This window comes from Sphaeramia orbicularis, chromosome 1 (assembly GCF_902148855.1).
Source record: "Sphaeramia orbicularis chromosome 1, fSphaOr1.1, whole genome shotgun sequence".
In the NCBI taxonomy this organism is placed as follows: domain Eukaryota; kingdom Metazoa; phylum Chordata; class Actinopteri; order Kurtiformes; family Apogonidae; genus Sphaeramia; species Sphaeramia orbicularis.
The window spans coordinates 30057815-30074609 of NC_043957.1; the positions used below are offsets into that span (position 1 = coordinate 30057815).

A 16795-nucleotide genomic window follows, 5' to 3' on the forward strand; every position below is an offset into this window, starting at 1 on the left:
GAGCCACGCCCACCGGCAGTCATATGACAGAGGTCACGTGAATAGACAGTCAAACGGGAGTCTGTCCGAGAACCGACAGATATTTTTAGGAAGTGGTACAAGGAACGAGAACTTCAAAAAAAAAAAAGACCAAAAATCACTGCTGAGCCACTAAATAATGCAGACTATGACGGAAACTGCTTCGGTAAGATATTCTGCTATTTACTATTCTGCTGTTTTGCTCTTCTGATATGTTTTATTGTTTTTCTTTGTTTATTAAACTACTGTATTTTTCTCTTCAAAGATATCTGACGCAATGTTATATATTCTCCATGTGTTTTATATCAGAATTATGTGTTCGCTTTTCTTCTGCTTTTGCCCTTATGTCACATACATTTTACTTACATTTTTATTTATTATTTAATCATGACAAATGCATATCAGACAGGAGATAAATAAAACACTCGTACATGTTCACACAAAAGGCAAACAGGGGAATATATTTCTTTTTTGTCAGGGTGTTTTATGATTCATAAGGCTTCTGCTGCCTTGCTGTTGCAAAACCCTCACAGGTATGAAAGGCCTTACCTGTCTCATGATAGTCATATGAGTGAAAGCCTGCAAAAAATAGACAGTGACTTCCTTACATCACCTTAATTACATAATGCAGGAAACTTGTGAACAGGTATAATGTAATAACTGATTATTTGTGTACTGTCGGAATTTATAGACTCAAGTTCAAGTGCAATAGCAGTTATTTGACCAATAACCCTTTGCTGTTATTTCTTCTGCCATACATAGATCACAGTGTGTCTGGAGTCATGGCATTTGGTCACTTTGGTGTGTTGAAGAAAACAGACATCCAACTGATACGTTTGTGCACACAGAGCACATCTTTGTTGTGCTTTGAAAGAGAAGAAGCTCATCAAAAAATAAAGCTGATGACTGATCATTTAAAGAAGGAGCATATTTGACAGCTTTGTGTAAGGTTTTTCATCACCTCATATACATATTTGAATATGTAAAGAAGTATATAACTGGATATTATGCACTTGTATCTGTCCCTTGAGTCATTTTACCCTTGTCTTTCAGAATCCCAGGTTTTCCCTCCTCAGCTCTGTCCCTTTGTGCGCAATGGATGAGCCTCTGCTGAGTGGTGTCTCTGGATCTGTCAGGGCGTGCTGCTCCTTCAGCACCTTAAAGTCCTGGCTGCCGATTCTCTCCTGGCTGCCAAAGTACAACCTGAAGTGGCTTCGGATGGACGTCCTGGCAGGTCTCACCGTTGGGCTGACGACTGTTCCACAGGCACTGGCTTACGCTGAAGTAGCTGGTCTTCCTGTGCAGGTGAGTCCCAGCTGCTTCAGTCATCAAGCTTGGGGACATTTACCTGTCAACAATTTAAATTGTTTCTTTCATTTTAAGTCTCTAATATAATATTATTATTCTATACTGATGTTATATTCTATTATTGCTGCCTGTCATGCTGTTGTTGCACTACAATTTCCCAGTTTAGGGATCGATAAAAATCTATCTATCTATCTATCTATCTATCTGTCTGTCTGTCTGTCTGTCTGTCTGTCTGTCTATCTAACAATAGCTTTTTTTGTACACATACAGTACAATTTATGAAATTTAAGTGCCAACGTAATTATTGATATATAACAACAAACCACAAACTCATAATGACAAGTAATAGTAAAAGTTAAGCACCTGAAGATGCACTGAGTGCAACAAGATGACCTCATGGAAAAAGGGCCAGTTAATGTTAAACTGTGGAAATGGTGATGAAATATGATATTTCTATTATTTTCATCCACTTGTTTTTCCACAAGTCAGTGTAGATAATTTTCACAATTCTTCACAATAATCACACAAAGGTGTTTATGTAATAATTGTGACTTGGTTAATTACAATAAAACACAAGATTAAAAAAAGAATGACTAAAGAATTGAGCAAGCGTGCTTTTCAGCTGATTTTGGCTCATTTTTTAGTCAGCTGGTTTTTAGCTTCTCAAATGTGAGGAAATGACGCTGAAGGTCTGGGAAACTAAACTGAAACAGAAAGTCCACATTGACTCACAAAGCATCTTCTAAGTCACAATGGAATTTTTTTTAATTCTCAGAAAGCTTTATTTGCAATGATTTAATTTAGTTGATATTTTAAGGTAACAAGTCAGTTAATTTTAAAGCAAAGAAACATAAGTGATGAGTTACAGCTCTTTTTAGATGTTTAGTCATTTAATCTGATAAATGTAGCCTCGTTTGTTTCTTAACTAGTTTTCAAGTGACATTGTCTCAGACTTTGGTCATTTGTCAGTGTTTTTTAATTTTCTCCTGACATTTTCTTGTCCAATTTAATAAACACATAATTAAAGAAGTACTACGAACCAATTGATAATTTTGCTAAAAACATGTCTGTCCACAGTATGGACTGTACTCTGCCTTTATGGGGGGCTTCATCTACACCCTCCTGGGGACCTCTAAAGATGTGACGCTGGGTCCCACAGCCATCATGTCCCTCCTGTGTTTCTCGGTGGTGGGGGGTCAGCCCCACCGAGCCGTGCTGCTTAGCCTGCTGTGTGGACTCATCCAGGCTGTGATGGCTTTACTCAGATTAGGTAAGGGGAGGTCATGGCACTGCTGTCATCATGTGAAAACCTTGTGACACCAATTATGGTGCTTTTCCTAAATTAGTAAAAAAAAAAAAAAAAGTAAGAAAGAAAGAAAAACATTTGACCTTATGAGAGAAATATAGATTCATTGCATTTTCAGCAATCATAGTAATTATTTGTTTTTGGTTTTTTGTCATTTACTGTAAATTCTTTTCATGTGATATATCTGAAAACTCTAGTCACAAAGGGAAGAACTGCAGTAATTTTTAAGAGATTTGTGAGCGATAGAGGCACATACATGACTTCCTCTGTAAGTAAGTAAGTAAAGCTTTTTTTATATAGCACTTTTTAAAACAACATGTTACAAAGTGCTTCACATAAAGGAGAGATAGATCAAATCAATCAAATCAAATCTTAAGCCAATTTACAGAAACCCAACAGAATCCTCCAGGAGCAAACACTTGTGACTGGTGACAGTGTCGAGGAAAAACTTCCCTTTAACAGCAGAAACCTCGAGCAGACCCAGACTCCTGAAGGATGGCCAAGACAGACGGCCATCCTTCAGGTCTGTTTAGCCACACAGTTTCTGAGACAGTTTCACTGTCCCTCAACAAAAAATGGCTCTCATCCAGACCTTTACTTCTGTCATGGCGTAAAGAAGGTATAAACTAATGCGTATATATGCTTCAACTGCACATTATCTGTATGACAACTGACATTTTTTAAAACTAAATATCGGAACAAATAAAATAACTGAATTAAAACAGTCATTCAGCTCTGATGCAGCCTGTCCATAGCACTGTCTGACTTGATTACATGTCAGGAGTCACAGCCTATTAGCATAACATTAATATACCCCATTTCAGTATGGAAACTATTGTTGAAACATTTGTTATCTGTACATTTTAATGTGATTTCATAGTCTGCTTAAAAGCCTTTCAACAGGTTTTTCTGTTACTGAGGCTTTAAAATTTGACATAAAGATTCTCCTTTTTCACAGCAAATGTGTATCAGCTCTGAACATCACATTTTTGTTCGACTACTAATAAACACTATATCTTTTTGGTCGGAAAAAACATGTTGGATTTGGTGTAAAGTCTGTAAATCCTTACATTGTGTTTTTCCTCTTCAGGCTTCCTTCTGGACTTCATTTCTTATCCTGTTATAAAAGGCTTCACATGTTCTGCTGCAGTGACGATAGGCTTTGGCCAGGTCAAGGTGCAAGTTAAACACATATGCATAAACACATGACACACACACACACACACGCACACACACATAAAACAGAAATGAAGGCAACAACAGATGCACACAACTCCAAAATCACTAGATACCAGTTCCTGTACTCATCATGTTTTGATACTGTGGAAGTTTTGAGTTGACAGTAACTCCTGTAACTCCAGCATTATCTCAAAATCTGCTCTACAGGTTATACAGGTACTGCCAACAAGTAAAAATGTAAGTCATTGTGAGATCATTCATGAACAAATTCAATAAAGGTGCTTCAGACTTTTGACTTTCAGTTTAGTTCTTCGATTAGTCTAAGTAGATTAAAAACAGAATAAATCACAAAGATAAAGACAGGCTTGTTTTAGGCTTAAAGATAAACTTTGAACTAAGAGTTTTATTGCCATGGTAATAATAGTTAAAGTGACCTGTAACAAAAACTGACAAAAAGGAGGAACATTTTTTTGGGGTTAAATGACATTATGTTTCAACAGGGGGATAAAAAATAAAACCAGTTGTCAGTTTACAGTCAAGTCCATAAGTATGTGGACAGTGATGCAAATATTGTTGTTTTGCCTTTTTATACCACCACAGTGGATCTGAAATGAAACAATCAAGATGTGACTGAAGTGTCGACTTTCAGCTTTAGATCATGGGGTTTAACAAAAATGTAGCATTAACTTTTTAGGAATTAGAATCTTTTTGAATAAAATCCATTTTCAGAGGCTCAAAAGTGAAGAGGCATCACTGGTTGCAGCTGATGGCAGTTGTTTCTGTGTTTAGAATATTCTGGGACTTCAAGGCATTCCCCAGGCGTTCGTCTTGGAGGTTTACTACACCTTCGCCAAGATCCCAGAGGCCAGGGTTGGTGACGTGGTCCTGGGTGTGCTCTGTCTTGCTCTTCTGGTCATGCTCATGCTCATGAAGACGAACCTGGGCTCTGATGACGCGCCCACCTACTCCAGATTTGCACAGAAACTAGTGTGGACTGTTGCCACCAGTCAGTACTGTGTATGAGATGATGTGTGATTAATTGTCTTATTTTGTGTGAGTCTATATGGGTCCGTATTCTTGAAGCTGGTTACTTTACATTAGTAAAGTATTTAGTAGAGTATTTCCATATTCTGCAGCGTCATACTCAAAGGCTAATATACTTTTCACTCCACCTTACTTGTCTGACAGCTTTAGTCGCCTTACAGATTACAGTTTTCCTCCCCTTTCTGTGCAGTGAAAACCATGTATCTAAAAATGTGTTGATTTTCTAGGTTTGTGATAAACACGTACAGCAGTAAAGTGCAACAAACTCATGAGTTCAGGAGTAATATCAAATCAAAATATATGTAATACCAAAAATTTTTAACTCCACAATCTTTTCTTTATTTTTCACTACTACTTTTACTATAGGGTCTGTCCGTGCTATCTGCATTACATTTTGGTGTCCCTGTTACGCGGTAACATGTATTTTGTCATAGGCCTTCCACATGTTGCCGCGTAATGGGGACACCAAAATGTAATGCAGATAGCACGGACAGACCCTATAAATACCTCTTACTGGTGTTGAATGCACTTTAACTGTATTGGATTATTTTCACAGTATGTTATTAGCACTTTAACTTATTAACTTCATAACTGAAAACTCCTCTGGCCTTAATTTCATCTCGTTTTTGTTTTTTGTTCAGTGCGTAATGCCCTTGTGGTTGTGGCAGCCTCCATTGTAGCATTTTCCTGGGATGCTTATGGTCATCACGTGTTCACAATTACCGGGAAGACTTCCCAGGGGCTCCCTGCTTTCAGCCCCCCGCCCACATCAGACACCACAGACAATGGCACTGTCGTCACCTTTGGAGAGATTGTAGAGGTAAGAAGCAGAGAGAATCAGTTTATCTTCTCTTCCACACTCACACATTGTTGTCCTGAACATGTCCAGAAATCACCAAGTGGGTCTGTGGTGTACGTGTGCATTACAGTATTGTTCATGTTTTTATGGATATTTTATATGTTGTATGAATGAAGAAATTATGTTGGCCCAGTTTTTTTTACTACTTTATTCTGCCTTGTTTTTAGGGCGAAAGATAAAAGTTTGGCTGCGACATGAAGCCTGGCTGCCAAACGTTAATATGTGTGTGTGTGTGAATAAACAGAAGAGATCAAAGCTATAACACCAATTAAAATGTAACATTATGAGTTGGTTCATTTATCACTGTACAAGTATAGATAAGGATCAGGTGATGGATTTGTCTAGTTTTTATGTTTTTAGTAAAATACATTTCTAAAACGGAGGGAAAAATCTGTTAATTTATTCATATTAATGATGCTTCTAAATTATATTATTAACCCAAATTATCCTATAGTGGAGTTTTTACAGAATAAAGTGCTTCAGATTTCATTTAGGAAAAAGTGTTTTTCTGTAACATAAAGATATTTGTGCAGAAGCGTAAAACATTAGCTGACCAAATGTAACAGAAAAAGAAAGGAACATCATTGCGTATAAGGTGAAAACATGTATTTTAGCTAACTAAACTGTTAGGTATGAATGCAGATGTCTGCATCAGCCTGGACTTTCAACAGGCTATACCCACTAGTAGATAGTCTGTGCAGTGTTCAATGATCTGACTGTGTGCAGAGAAAGTTACTGCACTAAGTAAATAAACATGTTGATGTTGAGTGGAGGAGTTTAGCTGGTTTGTATTCTGTTCTGTTTGCCTGTATGTTGCTTTCTATTCCTTTGAAGATATTGCAGGTACTTTGTAAATGTTTACTCACAGCATTGCACAATGTCATGGAAAACCTTGTGTTCTCCTAGTGATCCTTTACCTTATCATGTTTATATGTTTTTCGTTGTCAGAGTTTCCTTTCTCACTAATCACAGCTCATATCACGCGGCAACTCCAGACCAAGTTCAGCTCTCACACTGTTTGGAGTTCATATGTGGAAACAGCTTAAATAGAAGTTTTCACTTCCTAAAACCCCTGCAGTTCCTGAGAAGTGTTCCTCCTCTGTGTCTTTCCTGTGCAGGGCTTTGGAGGAGGGCTTGCAGTGATTCCTTTCATGGGTCTGCTGGAGAGCATTGCTATTGCTAAAGCTTTTGGTGAGGCATTTTTCTGTTCCATTGTTTTCAGCTCATTTAAAACATTTTTCACATATTTTTCAGTGCACTTTTTAAAACTTAATTTAAATGATGATATGTAACACTTGAGCATTAGAACATCTAAACCTCATTAGGTCTGTTACTTTACATCTTTCAGTGTAATCTGTTATTTTATTCGACATGACAGTAATGGCTGACTTCCTGTTTCAGCCAGTCAAAACAACTACAGGATCGATGCCAACCAGGAGCTGTTAGCAATTGGTGTGACCAACATTATGGGCTCCTTCGTATCAGCCTATCCTGTTACTGGCAGCTTTGGCAGGTGTGTGCACTTAGTAAAAGAACACTAGATTTTAACAGCAGCACTTTCATATTGAGGTAATATTATGTTGCTCTGTTCACATCCAGGACAGCGGTGAACTCCCAGACAGGGGTGTACACTCCAGCTGGAGGGATTGTCACCAGTGAGTCCAGTTCCACATGTTATATTAACAGCTCTCTTATGCCCTCTTGTGGTCGTCTTGTTTTTTGAGACCTCCCAGAGTTGGCATATTACTGTTTACAAAAGCAGATTTTACAGATATGAAACAAAACCTGGCACTTTTTTACCTTTATCTCGTAACATTTCTTTTGTGTGGTCCCTTTAGTCTCTCTGTCTTTTGTTTATTTGTTTTTGCATTCATTTTTGGGCAGTTTACTGTAGACTAAAATGACAGACATATATAATATACAGTGACAGGAGAGACTCAAAGCTCATGATTAGATTTGCAAAGTTATGGACAACACAAAATTAAGGAAAATAAAATGGTATATAAAAATGATGGCAATTGAAATCTCATTATAAAAGGGTGTGTCTGACTCTATTAGTAATCTGTTTTGCAGGTGCAATAGTGTTGCTTTCTCTGGCCTACCTCATGCCAGCCTTCTACTACATCCCCAAAGCTTCTTTAGCGGCTGTGATCATCTGTGCAGTAGCTCCTATGGTGGATTACCGCGTTGTGGCCAAAATGTGGAGGATACGCAGTAGGTTTCTCCTCTGTATGCAGATATTACATATGTCTAAGAAATGCATTTGCTTGTTTTCCGTCAGTGTCATACTTGTGTTTTACAGAGTTGGACCTGCTGCCCTTTGCTGTGACATTCCTGATGAGTTTCTGGCAGGTGCAGTACGGCATCATAGGTGGTGTTGCTATGTCTGGAGTCCTGCTACTGTACAACATGGCCAGACCCCGAGTAAAGGTACTGTAATTGTCTGTGCATTCGCCTTCTAATCGTATTGTTTTCAAAAATGGCTCAAAAGTATTGAGCAGGAGTAAAAACAGTCGTTATTACATTTCAAAACTAATACAAAATATGCTTGTCACTATTGTATTATTATATTTGCATACTTGTATCACATTGAAAACCTTTGAGCTGTGATCTATATGAAAATAACTGTCCCCAAGCTGTAAAACAGGGCAGGACAGGTTGCATTTAGGTGCCAGAGGTGACATAAAATACGCAACAGTATTGTGAAAGACAGATGGAAAACATGTCAAGGTGCATGAAAGCAATACTGAACTCTTCACAAAGTTAAAATATTAGTATCACACTGTTTGAACATGTTTTCTTTTCTTCCCCTTTTGTGTTATTATATGGAGATGTGGTGATTGATAGTAAAATTCAGATGTGAAATCTTAGTGTATGAATAACACAAGCAAGGCAAGGCAAGACAACTTTATTTGTATTGCACATTTCATGTACAGGACAATTCAAAGTGCTTTAAATAAAACATAAAAGCATCACAGGAGAGGCATAAAAATACATTTAAGATGAGAGAAAGTTAAAATATAAAAACATTAAAATTAAAACAGACATTAAAATCATCAGCAATAAAATGTGATTTTAAAATTCATTTAAAAGACATTATTTAAGAGTTTAAGGGAAAGCTGCAGTAAACAGTAATGTTTTCAGGCCTGATTTAAATGAGCTGGGTGGCCTTTCAATAGATAATATAATATACCCAATATAGAGACACCCTTTGTCATTGGAAATGGACTTAGAAGACACATCCATCACAGATAGGACCATCAGCAGATTCTCCTCCTTGTTTTTCCCCTCAACATGTATAACCTGCTATGTTCCCCTAAGCTGTACTGGGTTTAGTAATATGTGTCTGTTGTGTTCAGGTGTCTGATCATGGGATATTGGTGATGGAGCTGGGCAGTGGACTCAGCTTCCCTGCCACTGAGTATCTCAGCCACATCATACACACTCAGGCTCTGCAGGGTAAGGCTTTGTTAATGACACGTTAAAGCCTTTATATGACATGTTCTGTTTACCACTATCCCATTTCTTTTTTATTTCTCCATTTACTTTCCTGACACTTTAATGTGTCTGTCCCCAGTCTCTCCTCCACGATCAGTGGTTCTGGATTGCCATCATGTCAGCGTCATAGATTACACCATCATCAGTGAAATCAGAGATTTGCTCAGTCAGTTTAAACTACGAGGAGTGTGTCTTGTCTTTGCGAGGCTGCAGGTACAACCTTTTGCCTTTTGTTTGTTTTGTCTGAGAATCCAGTTGCTATATAATATGACAAAATACAACTGTGAAACTGTGTCTCTGTTTCATCTTTCATTTCTTTTTAGCCCTCTGTTTTGGAGGTCCTATTTGCTGCTGAGCTGCAGGGTTTCAGACATACAGACAGTGTTGAGGCTGCACTGCAGGAGTCAGAAATTCTCCTTCATGAATGAAATGAACACCAGCAAACTTGAGGTGATGAGGCTGCAAAAGCAACAATGCAACAAAAAGGCAAATGATGTTTCTGATCTGAAACAGGGAAGTGATAAAACTACCTCCACCAACTGACTGCTACCTGTTTCAAGTGGCCAAGGCATGACCTTTTTTCAGTGAAAGGACCTTTGAAGATCTTTATCTTGTCTGTAAACTTGACTTGTGGTGGAATTACAGCACTGCATTACCTTTGCACAATGTTGGACCAGATTTATTATAGCATTGTTCATGTTTTTATGGATATTTTGTCTTTTATATAAATGAAGAAATAATGTTGCCCCAGTTTTTTTTTTTTTTACTACTTTACTCTGCTATGTTTTGAGGATCAAAGGTAAAAGTTTGGCTGTGACATGAAGTCTGGCTGCCAAATGTCAACATTTGTGTGTGAGAGCAAAGCTTTACCGGCAAATAAAATGTATCATTCATTTATCTCTGTACAAGTATAGATAAGGGTGAGGAGATGGATTTATCTAGTTTTTATGTTGTTTCTAGGAGAGAGGGAAAATTATTTTAATTTATTAATATTAACGATGCTCTAAATGACAAATTATCACATATATAGTGGGGTTTTTACAGAATAAAATGTTTCAGATTTCATTTGTTTAGAGGTTTTTTCTGCAACATAAAGGTATTTGCGTGAAAGTGTAAAACATTAACTGACTGAATGTAACAGAAATAGAAAAGAACATTGTGTTTAAGATGATGATAACATTCATGCTAGCTAACTGCCACAAATTAAGAGGAGTAATTAATTACAATTCAGCTGACTCTCCACACAAGTCTACATTCTCTTACAGAGCTCAAAGGTGAAGTATTCAGTCCTCAAAAATAAATAGCAAACATTACTTTCTTGAAAGCTGTTCGTCAGAGTGAGGAAAAATGCATCTGCCCTTTGGGTCAGAATGTCCAACAGTCATTATTAATCTTTCAACGTTCCACAGACTTGTGTCAAATGTATGTAAGGACCAAGTGTTGTCACAGTTTTAGGTTTGATGATTGTGTTCTTCATCCATCATCCTGACAACTTTATCAACCACGAGGTGTTACACAATCAAAATGTAAATAGTCATCAGTTCTGAATGACAAGCCTGGGAGAATGCACTTTTAAAAATAGTATATTTCAGCTGTGGTTCAGTCTGACCTTTGGTCTACATACTGACGTTCTTAAACATGATGGAGCCGTTTACCACACTAGTTTAATCACAGTCAGTCATATGCCTTAATGCTGCTGGAGATCAAATCAGGGACAAAAATGCTAGAATTTAAAAATACACACATTACATCTGCAGCTGTTTGCTCTCAGTCTGAAACAAAACACTAAATATAGATGATGTTGTTTCATGCTGTTATGCAAAAATGCCACCAGAGTTATTTCAGGCCAGATCTGACAAATCTGATCAGCAATTAGTAACAGCTGTAACAGTTACAGCTGACAATCATGTACAGTGTGTAACCCTCCCACCTATCTGACAACACCTGTGATTACACAATATCTGGGCATCAAATGGTGCATTTTCTACAGCATGAAAACACCGGTATCTCTCAGACCCCTCAAATGACAGTATGTTCAAAGGCAGTTTTGCCCACTTCAGTCTAGAACAGTATACTTAGATGTAATACATACAATATATTATCTCTGTGTATACCTCTGAATTCAACCTAGAATTCAGAGGTGATGGTGCTTTCACAGTCATGGCTCAAAATGTTGCAACACTTTTCTCCTATATTTACTTTAGTCCTTGTGTATTTATTCCCGTCTGCTGAATCTGATGTGTTTTACAGCGGCTGAAATGTACCTTGCCACTCACTTTTTGCTCACCTTTGGTTTGCATGTGCTTGGTTGTGTTGCTTGTGTGGAGATAATGTGTATGCAGATGTATTTGGGCCATATTTGTGAAACACGACACAGAACATGTAATGTATATTATATAAAAAGATGTGACTAAAAAAAATCCCAGACTGCCCATCACTGAAACAAAAGTCTAAATATTTTGTTTTGTAGATTTGTGCAAAGAAACATACATTTCCAAAAAAAAAAAAACAACAACTGTGTTTTCAGATAAGAATTGTCAGCAGGATGGCACAATCTTTCAGTACTATTGATCAAAAGAAAAGTTTCACTCTCCACAAAAGGCTGACTAGTATATTTCTCTCTCTCTCTCTCTTTTTTTTTTAAGTAAATTAATGAGATGCATGAAATGAAATTCCAACATGGCGTATCTCTGTGGGTGCTCTAGACATAAAGTTCAGTGATTTAATTAGTCAAGTTATGTTAACTGGTCAGTCTAAATTATCCAAAGGTGTGAATGTGAGAGTGAATAGTTGTTCATCTGTATATGTCAGGTGACATTCTCAGGCTCCAGCCATGCAACTCTCCAGAGGGTTCTGTAAATGAATGGATGAAATAAAATTGAATGTGAGTATAAGGCAGGTAGAACTGAAAATGAAGAGCACACAACGGATAGGTACAATTCTGTCAAATGTCAATACATGAATATGTTGTATTAAATTATCTTGGATGTCATAGCTATGTCTGTAACACTTGTCTAACAAAATCTAACAGTGCCCAGTGCATGTGAAAATCTGATCCAAGCAGAGGGATGAAAGGGTACATGATATCAAATGTCTCTACTTAACACACAAAGACCCAGTACTGATTTTGCGACAGTTCCCAAATTAATTTTTGTCTATTTTTAACTTTTCTTAAGTGATTTATCACTGTTTACTAAAACATTACGCTCTTTATTTTACATTTTTAAGTGAAAATCAAGTATTTTCCTATGTTTAATGTACTGATCATGTAGACGTTAATTAAAGCTCAGATTAAAGTTGAGGGTTATTATATCCAAAACAGAGAAAACTGAAGAAAAAGAACAATTTTTGTGCAAAATACATCATTAACTGATCATAAAACAGTGTCTCCATCCACTGTCATTGATCCAACTCCATGGGTTTTAAGGATGAATCAATGTTGTAGAAGATGACAGTGTTTCCACGTTCACTACGGAGCCTCTGAACTTCCGAATGGGTCATATCTGATGACCATGAAAAGATGACAAACTGTATTTTACACCAATTATTTACACGGATTGATAGGATTATTAGATCAACAGGTATTAAACACTTTATATCAGTGAATAATTTTGGTCACCGATGAATATTTGGATCGCTACAGGTTAAACTGACAGAAATCAAAAAAGCCCTGTGCATGGACGTCTGTTAGAAATAATCCCGTCTGACAAAGCAAAACAAAGTGGCTTGTCTAATAATTGTATTCAATTGGTAAACCAAAAGTTAAACCTGCCACCTTCGGAAGTTTAATTTATGACTCAATTTAGTCCCAAATTAGCTATAATTTTCTCTCAGAATATCAGCTTAGTAAGGTCATGGCAATGTTGAATACAAGATAGATACATTCCAGATCTAACAACAGCCACTGCACTGAGGGAAAACACCATAAAAAAGGAACAGACACTGCATAGCTGGAGAACTAAAGGCCAACAGAGAACTTAACGAAGAGTTAAATAATAACTCTTCCTTAAATAAACAATCTTGTTACCAACTGACAAATCAGAACTAAGACCTTTGTAACAGTCAAGCACCAACTGACAGAAAAAAAACTGTGGTTTATTTGTGGTTTAATAGGCTAATATTGTGGAGGAATAAAAACAGTGGCCTATTGACTTTTGTGGACCACTACATTCTCTGAGGGTCCAAGTATCTACCATTGGAGAGGAGCAATTCCGATTTGTCTCAAAAAGCTTACAAGTCTAAGTTCATTGTCATTACATTTTGCTTTCTGTTTGAATATGTAAGTAGAGTTTACTTTTGGTTTGATTACCCACTGCCTGTGAATGTTTGAGTGAAAGTACACTGTGAGATGTTTATGAAGAAAATTGTGTTTTTATTTATTTCACCTTTATTAAACCAGACAAGAACACAGTCTTATTTACAACTGCACTTTCTGGTAAACATTAAGTACCATATATCATTTAATGCTACAAGAACTGGTGAGTAAAAATCTTCTTGGTGCACTCCTTATGTAATGAAACAAAGCTGTTAGTTAACCATTTACCTAAATACGAGTGAGAATGAGTGTGGAAATATAACGATCATAATTAACAGGAAGGGCTGCAGCAAGTTACTGTAAGTAAAGATAAGAAATGACATTTATAGCCTCATATCTAAACTGTCAAAAACTGCATGAAAGGGTAAAATCTAACATAGTGCACTCCTAGGTATTTGAAAATTCAAACCAAACTCTTTAAACCTTAATAAAAACATGGGACCTCAACATTTATTAAAATGATTTCTAAAACCAGTTAACCACTAAATAATCAGATTTTTACCTGTAATTATAGTGTAATCTGTTTATTGTAGAGTAGCAGCACACACCAATGATCCTTCACATCCTGAAGGAGATTGCATTTTGTCTTACAAATCCCCAGTAGGGTTTCCATGAGGACACCACAACACAAACCACCATTACATATTGAAAAGGCAGCCTGAAACTGTGCTTCACAAGAAGGAAGAACTATATGAATTCTGTGCAGAATCACTGCCAAGTTCTCCAAGCCTGAACTCATTTTGAATGGACTAATTAAAGATCTCACAGATAGAATAGTGTGTTTAAGTCCTGTCCATGAACCATACTTTAAAAAAAAATATATGTATTACAGTCAGTGATGAAACACAAACATTTTTTTTAATCCCATATTAATTATGCCATCAGTTACACCTTGCATGATCTTTGTCAATTTAAGATTATTTTGAAAGTGAAAAAAGTTGTGGTTTGTTGGTCTCTTATTGTTTCATGAAATGGGTTATTGTAGAGCTGAAATGATTAATCGATTAATCAACTCAATTCAATTAAAAACTTTTTTTTGGACTACAATTCTCCTTAATTTCACTGCTGCCAAATACAGCACTGTGTTTCACAAGGATGCTTATTGTGACACACATGACACCAGGATCAACACAAAGTTGTATGTTAGTTCCATCTTAAGTTGTTAGTAAGTTGGAAACAAATTTGTCGAAGACTTGTTTGTTGTTTATATATACATACAGTATATATACTCATAAACTATTATGTTATTGTTATTTCTATATATCTGCAAATATTTTTATATGTGCTTTTATACTGTTCTTGCTGTTATATCTGTATAGATATTTGTTTTTATATCCATTTACTTTCATACCTTTTGGGGTTGTTGTTTCAGCTGGTTCTGGAAAAAGGGACAAATTGTTCGTAATTTTTGGACATTTCTACATTTTTTTATTTTGCTTATTCAAATAATTGTTTAATTGAATCAAATTTAAGAAAATAATCAATAGATTAATCCATTACAAAAATAAGTGATAGCAGCAGATGTAGTTTAGTGGACTGCCTCTCTTGTCTCATGCGATGTACTGTATGCCACTCACTTACAGGCATGACTTTTGGATGTGTAAGTCCTTATAATTAAGCATTTTCAGTCTGATAATTGGGGGGTATCAATGACACAGCAACAGAGTGTGCAAGCATAATTATGTAATCATCATTGCGTAAATTATATAACTTGAAACACTGCTTTGTCACTTTTGCACCCAACCCAAATGAATCCATTTCCAAACATCACTACCATCAGCTCAGAACTGAGAGTCATTCATACATGTCTCATTCATACATGTTTCCTGTAGGCACTGTTTTCAATCACTGCTGTTGACAGAAGGTGTTCTTAAATGAGTTGCTCTGTAGATGCATTTTTACACTGGAATGTGTAAATGTATGAAGACACAGACTGTTTCTTGTCTTTTATCATCAGTCGGAGATTGATGATATCATAAAATCCTTCTGTTGACCAAGGACATTGTTTTTGTGACAGTTCTTTTTGGTTTTCATCCTTTTGTATCATTTTAATAAGTAACTTGTTTCAAGTCACATTGCTAATCAATGACAAGCTTTGTGTTAATAATAACATGTAGAGCCTTTGTAACGCCAACATATAAATTGTCCAATCCTCACTCACTGGTCTATTCTCACAGCGCCTCATCTAAGTCAGGTAGTACAGGCTGTTGGGGGTGTGCTGTGTTTTATACAATGAAGAAAACTGGAAAATGTGGTTTTAAACTGAGCATTTGTGTACAAATGTGTAATGTGCATACATATATATATTTTTTTTTTTCTGTTTTCAGGTAGTGTGTATCCTGGATGTGGTGAATAATGGGGATGTGGAGAGATTTCTTACTGCTTCTAATCTTGCAGATTTTTACAGGAAGTACCTCAGGTAAGCAACCTGACATCTTATGATTTTTGTTTTGACACTTTGAACCATTACTTTTTCTGATTCCACTAAAAAAAATGGCTTCAAGTAACAAATATTAAGGGCAACTAGTGTCATATATATTTTTTTAATTCTAACTATTTACACTCAAACTGTCAGGATACACTTCACAATTTGTTAAATATGAATGTTTCTCCTTAACAGCATTTCACACACATAAAATACAGTAAAAGCTGTATTTTACAAGGATTTGTCCAAGGATAGTTTATCCAATTACTTTTGAGCCTCTGAAAGTGGGGGATTGTGTTTAAAATGGTCATGATTCCTAAATGGTTCACGCAATATTTGTTCAAAGTCCACACAACAGTCACATCTTGATTGCTTTGTTTCAAATTCAATATGGGGGTGTACAGAGGCAAAACTACACAGTTTGTGTCACTGTCCAACTACTTATGGACATGACTGTATGGAACTTGCATGCTTTATTTGTTCATGAAGCTAAATGCAACTACATGTGCATTTACTTTTCACAGGTACACTTGTGACTAGCTGTGATTCCTGTCATAATGAAGCCACCTGCCTGGAGCTACAACAGCGAGGTGATACCCTCACCAGCAGGGCCTTATCCTGTGTCTGTAAAGAAGGCTTTGTGGGTGATGGTGTCAGCTGTTATGATACAAAACTCTGCAGCGACTCGTCTTGCTGCAGCTCAGGCTATCATTGGTCACCAGAGAAAGGCTGTGTTGACATTGATGAGTGCTCTCTCCCCAAATCACCCTGTGCATCACCTCAGGTTTGCAGAAACACACCAGGCTCATTTGAATGTCTGGCACCTTCGTCCAGCTCCAGATC

At 36.7% G+C, this 16795-nt stretch overlaps 1 protein-coding gene across 2 annotated transcripts; it reads left to right on the top strand.

Annotated features, from left to right (window-relative positions):
* Window positions 1-42: 42 nt before the first annotated feature.
* On the top strand, window positions 43-10277 carry slc26a11 (solute carrier family 26 member 11). Of its 2 annotated transcripts, none has more exons than XM_030134921.1 (15): window positions 43-184; window positions 781-962; window positions 1072-1323; window positions 2404-2596; window positions 3723-3808; window positions 4601-4817; window positions 5497-5675; window positions 6833-6905; window positions 7116-7227; window positions 7314-7369; window positions 7788-7928; window positions 8017-8144; window positions 9074-9173; window positions 9292-9425; window positions 9536-10277. In XM_030134921.1, exons 3-15 carry the CDS (start codon window positions 1114-1116, stop codon window positions 9638-9640), a joined length of 1734 nt encoding a protein of 577 aa, XP_029990781.1. In that variant the 5' UTR covers window positions 43-184; window positions 781-962; window positions 1072-1113; the 3' UTR covers window positions 9641-10277. The 2 variants fall into 2 exon arrangements, with proteins under 2 accessions (XP_029990781.1, XP_029990791.1); XM_030134931.1 differs by having other exon boundaries at window positions 781-954; window positions 1067-1323.
* The last annotated feature ends 6518 nt before the right edge of the window (window positions 10278-16795 follow it).

Coding starts and splice junctions, on each gene's coding strand:
- slc26a11 (XM_030134921.1), top strand. CDS start 1,114: ATGGATGAGCCTCTGCTGAGTGGTGTCTCTGGATCTGTCAGGGCGTGC. Junction 7,370..7,787: donor AGCTGGAGGGATTGTCACCA/GTGAGTCCAGTT, acceptor TCTGTTTTGCAG/GTGCAATAGTGTTGCTTTCT. Junction 9,426..9,535: donor TTGTCTTTGCGAGGCTGCAG/GTACAACCTTTT, acceptor ATTTCTTTTTAG/CCCTCTGTTTTGGAGGTCCT.